The following is a 13,216-nucleotide window of genomic DNA, read 5'->3' on the forward strand; positions in this document are numbered from 1 at the left end:
AGGTTGTGTTTCGTTTGTTTTGCTATTTGTTATTTCATGTATCGTTCAATTTCATTAAAGAACATGAGTAACCACCACGCCGCATTTTGGTCCGACTCTCTACAGACGAACGCTGTTACAGCTGAGAAAAATACTGGAAAGGACAGGGAATATTGTAGCACTGAGTAAAATACTGGAGAGGACAGGCAATATTGTAGCACTGAGTAAAATACTGGAAAGGACAGGAAATATTGTAGCACTGAGTAAAATACTGGAAAGGACAGGGAATAGTGTAGCACTGGACTCATAGGATGATGTATGGTGAATGAGCTGGTTAGTAATGACACTAATAAATACATTAAATCTATATACTGACAAACTACTAACTTGAATGAGCAACAGATAGCAACAAAGTTTCTTAATAACATCCTCCATTTTAATGGTAGTCGATTTGTTGACAAGATTATGTGCCTACAGTCTACATTTTTTTCTGTTGTATAGCCATGGTCCCAGGCCTTTACTTGATTCAATGGAAGTTTAATTTAATTTCAGAGAAAAGAGAGCATACATGTTACAGTGGTGTTCTGCCTGAACTTACAGACAAGGATCTGAGTGAACAAATTGAAAATAAAATAAATAAAACAAACCAAACATGTACTTAATGAATGAACCATCCCTTCTGATGTGTCCAAAAATCTACACCAAGCAAATGATAGTTTAAAGTTTCTTTCAGAGGAAAAGCAATCTGAATTGTTAACTCTCGCCATCTGTTGACATACAGAGGGAAAAGTAACATACAGGGTTCCAAAGTGGCCTTGTATACCAGAAGGGACTGTAAATGCATGAAGTACCAGGTTCAATTACATGTGTTAACTGTACTTACTAAATGACATGTGTTAACCGTTCTTAGATTAGCATGGCAAAAATGGAAGGTATAACACAGTCTTTCTGTTGATGGCACTAGATGAATGGCATAACGTAACACCCTAGGTTTATGAATATAAATATCTAAATCGGCAAACCCAAACACCTTGAGGTGTGTCCAGGGCAGATAATGGCCAGATAATGTCGTAGACCAAAAAATAAATAAAATAAAATAAAAAAAATCAATAAATTGCTGAGTTTTGGCCAATTATGATCAAGATTATAAATCTAATCAAATCTAGAACATAGCAGCAAAATGGAAAACAACATCCTCAGAAATATCTATTCGGATACATGGTTAGCTCAGAGGATGAGAGATGTACAATGAGTTAAAGAATAAATGGCGTCCCAAATGGCACTCTATTGCCTATAGTGCACTACTTTTGGCCAAGAGCCCATAGGGCTCTGGTCAAAAGTAGTGCACTATATAGGGAAGAGGGTGGCATTTTTTGACACTGTTAAAGTCCTAGATCATTTAGATCTGTTCTTTTGTCCTCGTGGGAATCATTCAGTTGGAACATTCAGCCCTCGGTGGTAAATAATGTTAACAGTGTATGACAAATGACTCTCCCTGTTTGCTTCAACCTGAAGTCCTAATAGCCAGCTATTATTTGACTAGCTTTTGCATTATATTACATGAGCATAAATGTGCATTCACTGCACTGAGTCATGCAAGTTTGTGTAGATCTAAAAGCATAAGTGGGTTTTTACTGTGTTGTTATAATTCTCTTTTTCCATATATGGTTATGGAGGATGCCTATGGAGTATACTGAATCAACTATTTCAAGAATAGCATACTAGCAGCACACAAGAGGTTACAACAAAACACACGTCGACTTAGTGACATCACAACAATACACCAGACTGCCATGGAAATGGTGCATTTAGAATTGTCATATAGTTTTTTAAAATTAGCATCATAGTTCTCGTTTCTTGTGCAACTGCTACATAAGGACTCACATTCAAGATATTCGTCACTCAAACAGCTAAAAGGTATAAAAACAAACCAAAAAAATGTATACTGTCAGAAATATATTGTGGTCCATGTTGTGAATTCATAACAGAAACAGATTCTGAAAACTTCACCATTGTTCAAGCTGGTTAATAACATGACAAAATAAGTAATCAAATAGTTCAAAGAAAAGTATTTGTTTTACAATGCCATTATTATAATTTAATGTGACAAAGCCATTATTATAATTTAATGTGACAAAGCCATTATTATAATTTAACATGACAAACACCAGTTGGTAAGATGAAGCAAATCACTGGTGTGTTTTTCCCCCTGCCATTAACAAATTAAATACATATTGCATGACACTATAGCAATGCTCATAACATGTCCATTTTTACGATCAACATTTTGATATAGCAAATAAAAACAAAATATGAATAAGTTATAAATAAGAAATAATCAGACAAAGCCTATGTTTTCTCAATCATTTGAATACTTAACACCCACAGTATAAGTTAAAGTCAAGCTACTGTATGTTTAAATACTTCACCAGCATGCACAATACTGAATAATTGATATTATTGTAGTAATCATCTTACACTGAAGAAACAGTATAGTAGGCAAGTGCATTTCATAAAACAAACACAGAAGTAAACCAAACTCTGCAGCTGCTTTAAGATCATGTTTCTGTTTTAAACTGTCTCTGCCTTTAGATAGACTCTATTGGAGTTGAAGCCATGGTTCCAGTATCATATTTAGAGCTGTCAGAGGACAGTCACATTGGATTTAATGCCAAATATACCTAAAACTAGAAGTCATGTGAAAGAGTAAATTGATAACAGTATATTATCCTTTACAATAAACATCCAAAATTTTAACAAAACATCTGCATTTGACTTTTTCTAGTTGATTTGGTCAGATTAATACCATTTGCATTTTCTTGGCTGTCCTGCACTCCCTTCAAGAGTGAGTGATACATCTTAAAGGGCAACTCCGCAACTTTTCAAACCTCATATTCATTATCTCCAGCACTAAACCAATGTTTACATATGTGAAAATGGCGCATTTGTATGTTTTGTTGACTTAAATTTAATGTTCCACCCGATGACATCAAAAGTGTCAACATTTTAAAAACAGTGATTTTGAATGAAAAAGGAAACACTGCTCTTGATGGTATCACTGATCTTTAATAAGCTTACGTGTCGGCCTCACGGCCTTCGTCAGAGCTTTTGGGAGGTTTTTTAAACTAGCACCTTTATGTAGACCTGGCCCCACCCACATCCGTTTCACGCATCGAAAGGGGTTGGAGGTGAAGGAAAAACAAATAAGTGCTACCAAATACGCATTTCATAAATATTCGAATGAAGTGTGTTATTAAGACGTATTAAACACGTCTGTAAAACCACAATGAGGACAGACCTACCGAGCAAGTTTTCATTGATCATTAGGTACAACAACAAAAAATAGAGCAATCTTAAATATGGGCATAATTCATGATCAAATTCACATAAAAAAAAGTGATTTTCAAACACTGAGATTTCCGGTGATGTGGGGAGCAAGAACCCATCTCTGGCTAGAAATTCTGTGATGTCACAGAATCATTTTTTACATTTACATTTACATTTAAGTCATTTAGCAGACGCTCTTATCCAGAGCGACTTACAAATTGGTGCATTCACCTTATGACATCCAGTGGAACAGCCACTTTACAATAGTGCATCTAAATATTTTAAGGGGGGAAGGGGGGGTGAGAAGGATTACTTTATCCTATCCTAAGTATTCCTTAAAGAGGTGGGGTTTCAGGTGTCTCCGGAAGGTGGTGAATGACTCCGCTGTCCTTTTAGGACCTTTCTTCTTATCTTTTTAACCACAGATCATAGAAACGCGATGTTTTCACATAAGTAGACACTGGTTTGGTGCTGAGATAATGAATATGAGGTTGAAAAGTGGCTGAGTTGCTAGTACTGGAACCATTGCAAACTATCTGCAAACTTCCCCCCTTCCTCAAGTGTCTGCATCTCTATCATGCATAAACCTAACTAAGCAGCTTCCCTTGGTACGACACCAGTCCTGCCAAACCAATCCAACAACAACCACTTCAGGATTGACTGACATTTCAGTGGTTTTGGCAAATGTCAAAGATAAACATCAAGAAGACGGAGGCCCATTCAACCATATATATATATATCTATATATATTAGCCTAGGATGTAACCTCCCCTCCCCTTTCTTTTGATTCTTTTCTTTTAACACATGGAAAAATAAAGAAGTGCTGCTGCGGTACGATCATCAGCAAAAGCGCCTGCCAAAGCACACCGGCCCTTCATTATATATTTTTTCTAAGTGTGGTTTATTAATCTTTGTTGCCCTCCCCTCCTTCATCATCCTGCTGGTCACTTGTCCACAGTGTTAAGTTGTCTCGGAGCAGCTGCATGATGAGAGTTGAGTCTTTGTAGGAGTCCTCGTTCAGGGTGTCCAGCTCAGCAATAGCGTCATCGAAGGCGGTCTTGGCCAGATGACAGGCCTGCTCAGGGGCATTCTGGATCTCGTAGTAAAACACAGAGTAGTTGAGAGCCAAGCCGAGGCGGATGGGGTGGGTGGGCTGCATGTGCTCTTTGCTGATCTCATGGGCCTCGTTGTAAGCCTTCTCTGATGACTCAATGACGGTGGCCCTCTTCTCGCCCGTGGCCACCTCAGCCAGGTAGCGGTAGTAGTCGCCTTTCATCTTCAGGTAAAACACCTTGCTCTCGTGCTGCGTCTCGTTGCAGTTCTTGATCAGGTAGTTATCCAGCAGGTTGAGCACGTCCTGACACACAGTCTCTAGCTCCTTCTCAATCTTCTCTCTGTAGGCCCGAACCATCTCAATCTTTTTTTCATTTCCATCTGAAGAAGTCTTCTGCTCGATGCTAGAGATCACCCTCCAAGAGGAACGACGGGCCCCGACCACATTCTTATAGGCCACAGACAGGAGGTTCCTCTCCTCATTAGATAGCGCCTCATTCAGCTCTGTTACCTGGGGAGGGGACAGAGCAGTGGTCATAAATGCACTGTGTAAGACAGCCAATAACCCCCTAGTTTATGCATTCATGAATGTAAACAGTTATTTTTCAACAATATCACGTACAGAAGGTATGGTTTTAAATGAAATCATATCAGAACATGTCACAACCCTATATAGTATCACACCTATCATATCTACTGTACAGTATGATCTGTTAGAATTCAAACTGGATGCACATACAGCACTGCATTGGAAATTAGCAAGATTCAATTAGTTTCCATGGCAATCAGCTCACCAGTAGATCAAACTGCCACGTGGACAGCTAATGCTCGCAAGTGGAGAACCAGATTGAAGATAGTGAGAGAGTGGGGGTGGGGGTTGGGACTGGAGAGAGGGCAGGGGTTGGAGGTAGCTATGTTCCCACAAGGAATCCAGGGGCAGCTGCAGTGTAAGTGTAGACGGTCAGTCGATCATCGCACAGGCAGTTCACGTGTCTCCCTGACCTTCTCCTCTGCTTTAAACGGACCTTTTCACCTGTCTAAAACCCTATGTAATGCTGTCACCCTGGACATGCTTTGAACCTACTACTTGACTCTATACGTACAAGGTGGGAGGTAATGTGTTAATCCTGGGAATGTCAAATAGTGTACAGTAAAAAGTACAACTGATCAGTAACCTTTGAACTTTTAACGTTGTATATCCTGACGACTTGGTCTAAATGCTTCACTTCGTTCTAACCTACTGACTTAAAGGCATTGCGTAGCAAATTACAATAAGTAACAATAAATATTCTCAAGACTTATTATAATGAACCCACACACAAATGTCACATATACAATATCTTACCTGGGTCATTCTAACAATTCGGTGCCTTTTGAGACGTGTAACTTGGTGGGAAAAAAAGGTTTGATTTCACCTACTTTTAACATTGTCAAAGATCACATGTTTAACATAATAAAATAAACATGTTTTAAAATCTCAAGAGGCTAAATAAAAAAGTCAAATAAAGTAACAGGGTTGACCGTAACACAGCTGACATCTTAAATCAGCCATAAATTCCCTTTTGACAGGGGGAAATGGATGTTTGTGTGCAACAGGAAGGGTCAATTGAATGAAAGGTTCAAAAAAGTAAATTAAATTGTTAAAACATTTCTAGTCAGTCTATGGGCAACACTGTTGTCGTGTTACGCTCAACCCACTCAGTTTACCACAAAACACCTGAAAATGGCCAAAAAGAGTAGAACCAGCTTATCTGCTTTTATACTATGATTTGACTATTAGATGTTCAATGTTTATTTTTTATAATCTATTTAACTCTGCATTATTGGAAAAGGACCCTTAAGTAAGCATTTCACTGTTAGTCTACATATGTTGTCTATGAAGAATGTGACAAACAATATTTGTTTGTTTTGATCACATTGTTTTTTAAGGAATAGGGTAGACCTTAAAATGAAGGGCAGTATGTTGTTTTTACCTTAAAAGGAATCAATAATCACATGAAATAAAGAATAATATTCAGAAATGATATTTTCAAAACAACAAAACAACTAGGGCTTTACAATAACGATTCAATTCTGGGGTTAAGTAGGTTCAAGTATTCCTGAAAATCACAGACAGTGCACAGAGGGACATGTCACAATGCTGAATCTTTATTCATCTTAAAAATCGGATTCATTGAATTATTCATGTGGTCTATATTAAAAGGGCATTTCATTTAATATAACTTGCTTTTAAAATGCAATATTTGCGCAACATTCATAATTAAAATATCAAAGGGATTCAAAAGAAACACGTTATGGAACAACCCACATATGTGTGTTGAATCACATTAAGCGCAACTGAAAAGACCGGAGACAATCAATATCACTTCCAGATAACCTTACATTGATAAAACACACGTATTTATAGCCACGTAAATCAATATCTGCAAAAAGAATTAGATTATCTAGATTAGAACTATAGAGAGGGAAGATGCTGACAGCAAAAGGCTACAGAGGAAATGTAGCTTAATGGGTGGCCCATTCTAGCTAAGTGCTCTCTCTCATTGAGAAGCTAACGTTGCTCCTTTCTGGTGAGCTGATGTGACATTACCCTCCCAGCCTGATAGAGGAGCATAAAGAATTGCGGCTAATAGGTGACATCACAGCCATCGTGTGCATGGATGACAGAATATTTCTAAACAGGCCTTTTTCCTTCCCAGCTTGAAATGCAAGAACATACAATTCACAGCTCAAATGCCATGGCATTACTAAGCAAATGTTAAATGACTAATTGTTAGTCCATCTGATTGTAATGGATCCGTAAGAAACCTAATGGACAGAGAGTGCAAAAGACCACAAGTGATGTTGGAAAAGCCCATCGTATGCATTTCTTGTCAGTGAATCATCATTGTACCAAAATGCTGATGTCAGTGAATATAACTGAAGAGAGGCAGCCTACCATACTGATCTGAATACCTAATTGCCAAGCTGAACAATTATTGATGGGCAGGGTAAAAATCTGTCACGACTATCCTGAACACATTATGCTACTGTAAATACATGACATAATAAAAATAAAGAAATGTCTTCAATGGCATTCAACGCATTCACTGACAAAGCAGCACTGCTTATAGTTGCCTTTACTGCATTGATGCATTAAGGAACCAATGCAAACATGTATGCAGGATAATATTGTACTGTACAAGGTGAGATCTGAACATAAAAGTATACTTCTCATTGCTTGTTCCTGCCATCAAGAGAACCCTGGCTGCAGTGGCAGGGGATTTCCCATTGGAGAGGGGAACGAGTACACACCACTATACTGCAAAAGGCCCAGTTCTGACCCAGCAGATTGCTTAAAGGGAAAGGAATCCTACAGGCAGACATCACTAAAATGCTATCGCTTGCAACAAGAAATCTGCAGGGGAAAGATATCTAAATTATGCAGGCGATGAGACAAAGTATTACTAGAAAGTAATAAATGGTTAAGATTTAATTTCATTACAATGAGAAAAAGTTGTTGAGTAGCAGTTTAACACTAAAGCACTAGGCTACATAATGATTGGAGGAGACTGGGCATATAGGTTTAGGGCCTAATGACAATGCATTTTCACAGAGTGAGATCAGTATCAATAAACCAAACAATAACCTACATTTCATTAAAATTGCTTTAAAAGAACACACAGCAAAACCATATCCAGACATACAGTATGTCTAGAGGCTACTGCACACGTTGACATTGACACACAATGTGACAGGTGCATTGCAGAATGATAATGTGGCTCGACAACTGAACGCAAAATGATCAATATCCAATCACTGCAATATGACAAAATACAGAACATTCTAGGATGAATTATGCTGCCTCCTACATTTGTTTTGTGTAAAGAGCTGGAAACTGAATACCATGTATGCAGGAATAGATTCTCATCCAGAGAACATCTGTAGCCTATATGAACAGATATACAGTACCAGTCAAAAGTTTGGACACACCTACTTATTTAAGGGGTTTTCTGTATTTTTACTACTTATTGGCTGCTTTTCCTTCACTCCGCAGTCCAACTCATCCCAAGCCATCTCAATTGGGTTGAGGTCAGGTGATTATGGAGGCCAGGTAATCTGATGCAGCACTCCATAACTCTCCTTCTTTCACAGCCTGGAGGTGTGTTTTGGGTCATTGTTCTGTTGAAAAGCAAATGCAAATGATAGTGGGACTAAGTGCAAACCAGATGGGATGGTGTATCGCTGCAGAATGCTGTGGTAGCCATGCTGGTTAAGTGTGCCTTGAATTCTTAATAAATCACCAGCAAAGCACCCCCACACCTCCATGCTTCACAGTTGGAACCACATGCGGAGATCATCCGTTCACCTACTCTGCGTCTCACAAAGACACGGCGGTTGGAACCAAAAATCTCAAATTTGGACTCATCAGACCAAATGACAGATTTCCACTGGTGTAATGTCCATTGCTTGTGTTTATTGGCTCAAGCAAGTCTCTTCTTCTTAGTGATCTCCTTTAGTAGTGGTTTCTTTGCAGCAATTGGACCATGAAGGACTGACTGATTCACACAGTCTCCTCTGAACAGTTGATGTTGAGATGTGTGTTACGTGAACTCTGTGAAGCATTTATTTGTGCTGAAATTTCTGAGGCTGGTAACTCTAATGAACGTATCCTCTGCAGCAGAGGTAACTCTGGGTCCTCCATTCCTGTGGCGGTCCTCATGACAGCCAGTTTCATCATACCGCTTGATGGTTTTTGCGACTGCACTTGAAGAAACTTTCAAAGCTCCTGAAATATTCCGGATTGACTGACCTTCATTTCTTAAAGTAATGATAGACTGTCGTTTCTCTTTGCTTATTTGAGTGGTTTTTGCCATAATATGGACTTGGTCTTTTAGCAAATCTTCTGTATACCACCCCTACCTTGTCACAACACAACTGATTGGTTCAAACACATTAAGAAGGAAAGAAATTCCACAAATGACCTTTTAACAAGGCACACCTGTTCATTGAAATGTATTCCAAGTGACTACCTCATGAAGCTGGTTGAGAGAATGCCAAGAGTGTGCAAAGCTGTCATCAAGGCAAAGGGTGGCTACTTTGAATAATCTCAAATATATGCATTTGTTTAACACTTTTTTGGTTACTACATGATTCCATGTAGAAAATAGTAAAAATAAAGAAAAACCCTGGAATGAGTAGGTGTATCCAAAATTTTGACTGGTACTGTATGTATGTATGTATGTATGTATGTATGTATGTATGTATGTATGTATGTATGTATGTATGTATGTATGTATGTATGTATGTATGTATGTATGTATGCATGTATGCATGTATGCATGTATGTATGCATGTATGCATGTAAGTATATGAATCAATAGAGGACACATTTAATTTACAAAAATATTTTTAAAATATGACTATTATTACTAGGCTATTATTTAATTAAATCTATATATTACAGGAAGAATCAATCAATAGTTGAGCAACCTCACGTGGCAATATCCTAAAGACCAAATTGTAAACGATCTGAATGTAATAAATCACATTGGGATATTAAATCCCACTGGGCATACACTGGTTGAATCAAAGTTGTTTCTACGTAATTTCTATGAAATTATGTTAAAACCAACGTGGAATAGACGTTGAATCGACGTCTGTGCCCAGTGGCATAGAACATTTATCAAATGTTGTAATGTGAGGACATGTTTGACAGAGAAATCAATGTTCTTTGGTGCCTCCGAATACATTTCGTGGTAATATTACTCCACTGTATTTCTTGTAAAGGCACGAGACAGGCACCGCCCAAGCACTGCCCAAGGAGCATTCGATAGCAAATATTGATTGCATTTCTTGAATGTTTGAGCTCCAAATTTTGGCTATTTCATTCGTTATAAATAAACAGTGATCGAGCCCTATGAAACAGACGTGATATTCTGAATGGTCTAGGCTAGTATTGGTGTATATCTATACACATTACATCCGTGAAAAATCTCCAGGAATGCAATCAAATATCTAAATAGAGAATTCATATTTATTAGAATTTCATTGAGAGAATTCAATGTTTCATTGAACACCATATCACATACCTTATTCATACAGTAGTCAATTCACATGCAATGATTTTGAAGGAGAGACTTACCGATTTCATGGCAGCTGCCATATCATCATACCTTTCAGCCTGTTCAGCCAGCCTGGCTTTCTGCACCAGCTGCTCGCGATCAACCATTTTAATATTTGGTTAGTGTGAACGTTATTCTATAGGTTTTGGGATGAAATTATATGTGTACTACTCGCAATGCTGTGAAACTCTATGTGAACCTAGGCTGCAGCTGTTCAGTGCAGTCTGTGCTAGTGCGGACGGGACACCCTTTCTCGTTCCTCACACTTTCCCCGGACTGCGTCATCACTCAGAAAGGTGGGTGTCTTGCTACTGATGAAACAGTCCTTATATGGGAATCCAGAGGTCCTGCATATGTGGGATGAGAGCGAATCAGATTTCCTGTTTCATTCCCACTAGGCAAGCAATGGCTATGTGGGAAAATGAGTCCAATATGTATCCTTAGTGACTCTAAACCTAACCCTTACCCTAACCCATAACCCTAAGCCTAACCTTAACTTCATGTCCACACCCCAGCTCAACCTTACCTCTACCTGACACCTGTCACTGAACTAACCAATCACAGTTACCAACGCAAAGGGTGACCTCTCCTGGCAAGATAAGCTTAATACAACTATTTATCATATGCTAGTTCCACAACTTGATTGTGCTGCCTGTTTCCTCTGATAAAATCAGATTCTATCCTTGCAACCCAACTGGAAGTCTTGCCAAACATTTTTGAAAGGTCAGATATCCTTATTCACATTCAATGGGTATTGGAAGTCCCAAATGGGACCTATTTCCCTATATAGTGGTCAGTTTTGGACACCAAGTAGTGCACTATATCACACACAATGTCAGTGCATTAAAATCACGTTTCTGCAGGGAGATGGAGTGATGGAGAAGAGGGACCTACTGTTTTCTGTACATTTAGTCCAGTAGCACCAATCCAATGAGTCATTCAGAACCCCCTCTGCTGATACAGCATGGAATTACATCATGACTCAGTGCAAAGGATGGATGAATCATCACAGCCTGTGCTAACTCATTGCATTTGAGAATCACTAAGGGGTGAATCCTAACTTCCCATTGACATTAATGCATGACTAAGTGAAAAATTCAACCTAAGTGGAAGTTTAGTATTCACCCCCAAACATTATGCATTTTGACATCGTTTCAGAGCACTGTAGGTGCAGGTAGTATGTGTTTGTCAGTCACGCAAGTCTCAATATTAGCTGGAAGGCAGTCCTGCTTTCTTCTTAGAGATAGGAGCATGAAAAAGGTATGAGCATGGATCAGAAAACCAGTCAGTATCTGGTGTGACCACCATATGCCTCCTGCCTCTCCTTCGCATAGATGTTGATCAGGCAGTTGATTGTGGCCTGTGGAATGTTGTCCCACTCCTCTTCAATGGCTGTGAAAAGTTTCTGGGGAGAATGGCGAACATGCATTCTGCAGAATTAGCATAATAAAATAATCCCCATAAAAACATGTCTGTTTAAGATAGACATATCTGTTTATTTGCATGGGCTGTGTATATGACCCCTCTAAGGTTTCCCTTTCCATTTTCTTTCCCTTCTATGGGCTAATAGCAGTAAAGCCAAATTCAATGTTTCATCAAATAATTTCTGTCTATAGATTTTTTTATACTTAAAGGGATAAAATTCAAAATCAAATACAACAAAAAAAACATAAATGCAACATGAAACAATTTAAAGGATATTAGTGAGTTACAGTTCATATAAGGACATGAGTCAATTGAATGGAATTCATTAGGCCCTAATCCATGGATTTCACATGACTGGGAATACAGATATGCATCTGTTGGTTACAGATACCTTAAAAAAGGTAGGAGCATGGATCAGAAAACCAGTCAGTATCTGGTGTGACCACTATTTGCCTCATGCCTCTCATTTACATTTAAGTCATTTAGCAGACGCTCTCCTTCGCATAGAGTTGATCAGGCAGTTGATTGTGGCCTGTGGAATGTTGTCCCACTCCTCTTCAATGGCTGTGAAGATTTTCTGGATTTTGTAGGAACTGGAAGACGCTGTCGTACACGTCAAACCAGAGCATCCCAAACATGCTCAATGGGTGACATATCTGGTGAGTATGAAAGCCATGGAAGAACTGGGGCATTTTCAGCTTCCAGGAATTATGTAGAAATCCTTGCGACATGGGGCCGTTTTGGTAATGCAGCCGTCTTCATCGACCTTGCCAAGGCTTTCGATTCTGTCAATCACCATATTCTTATCGGCAGACTCAGTAGCCTCGGTTTTTCGGACGACTGCCTTGCCTGGTTCACCAATTACTTTGCAGACAGAGTTCAGTGTGTCAAATCGGAGGGCATGCTGTCCGATCCTCTGGCAGTCTCTATGGGGGTGCCACAGGGTTCAATTCTCGGGCCGACTCTTTTCTCTGTATATATCAATGATGTTGCTCTTGCTGCAGGCGATTCCCTGATCCACCTCTACACAGACGACACCATTCTATATACTTCCGGCCCGTCCTTGGACACTGTGCTATCTAACCTCCAAACGAGCTTCAATGCCATACAACACTCCTTCCGTGGCCTCCAACTGCTCTTAAACGCTAGTAAAACCAAATGCATGCTTTTCAACCGTTCGCTGCCTCCACCCGCACGCCTGACCAGCATCACCACCCTGGATGGTTCCGACCTTGAATATGTGGACATCTATAAGTACCTAGGTGTCTGGCTAGACTGTAAACTCTCCTTCCAGACTCATATCAAACATCTCCAATCGAAAATCAAAT

General features: G+C 39.2%; 1 protein-coding gene across 1 annotated transcript; it reads right to left on the reverse strand.

The window, feature by feature from the left end:
* Positions 1 to 500: 500 nt before the first annotated feature.
* Positions 501 to 10,732, reverse strand: LOC124005799 (14-3-3 protein gamma-2-like). The gene is made up of 2 exons (XM_046315357.1): positions 10,484 to 10,732; positions 501 to 4,870 (listed from the first exon to the last, which is right to left on the reverse strand). Exons 1-2 carry the CDS (start codon positions 10,568 to 10,570, stop codon positions 4,211 to 4,213), a joined length of 747 nt encoding a protein of 248 aa, XP_046171313.1. The 5' UTR covers positions 10,571 to 10,732; the 3' UTR covers positions 501 to 4,210.
* Positions 10,733 to 13,216: the final 2,484 nt, after the last annotated feature.

The sequence above is a fragment of the Oncorhynchus gorbuscha genome, linkage group LG19, assembly GCF_021184085.1.
Source record: "Oncorhynchus gorbuscha isolate QuinsamMale2020 ecotype Even-year linkage group LG19, OgorEven_v1.0, whole genome shotgun sequence".
Taxonomy (NCBI): domain Eukaryota; kingdom Metazoa; phylum Chordata; class Actinopteri; order Salmoniformes; family Salmonidae; genus Oncorhynchus; species Oncorhynchus gorbuscha.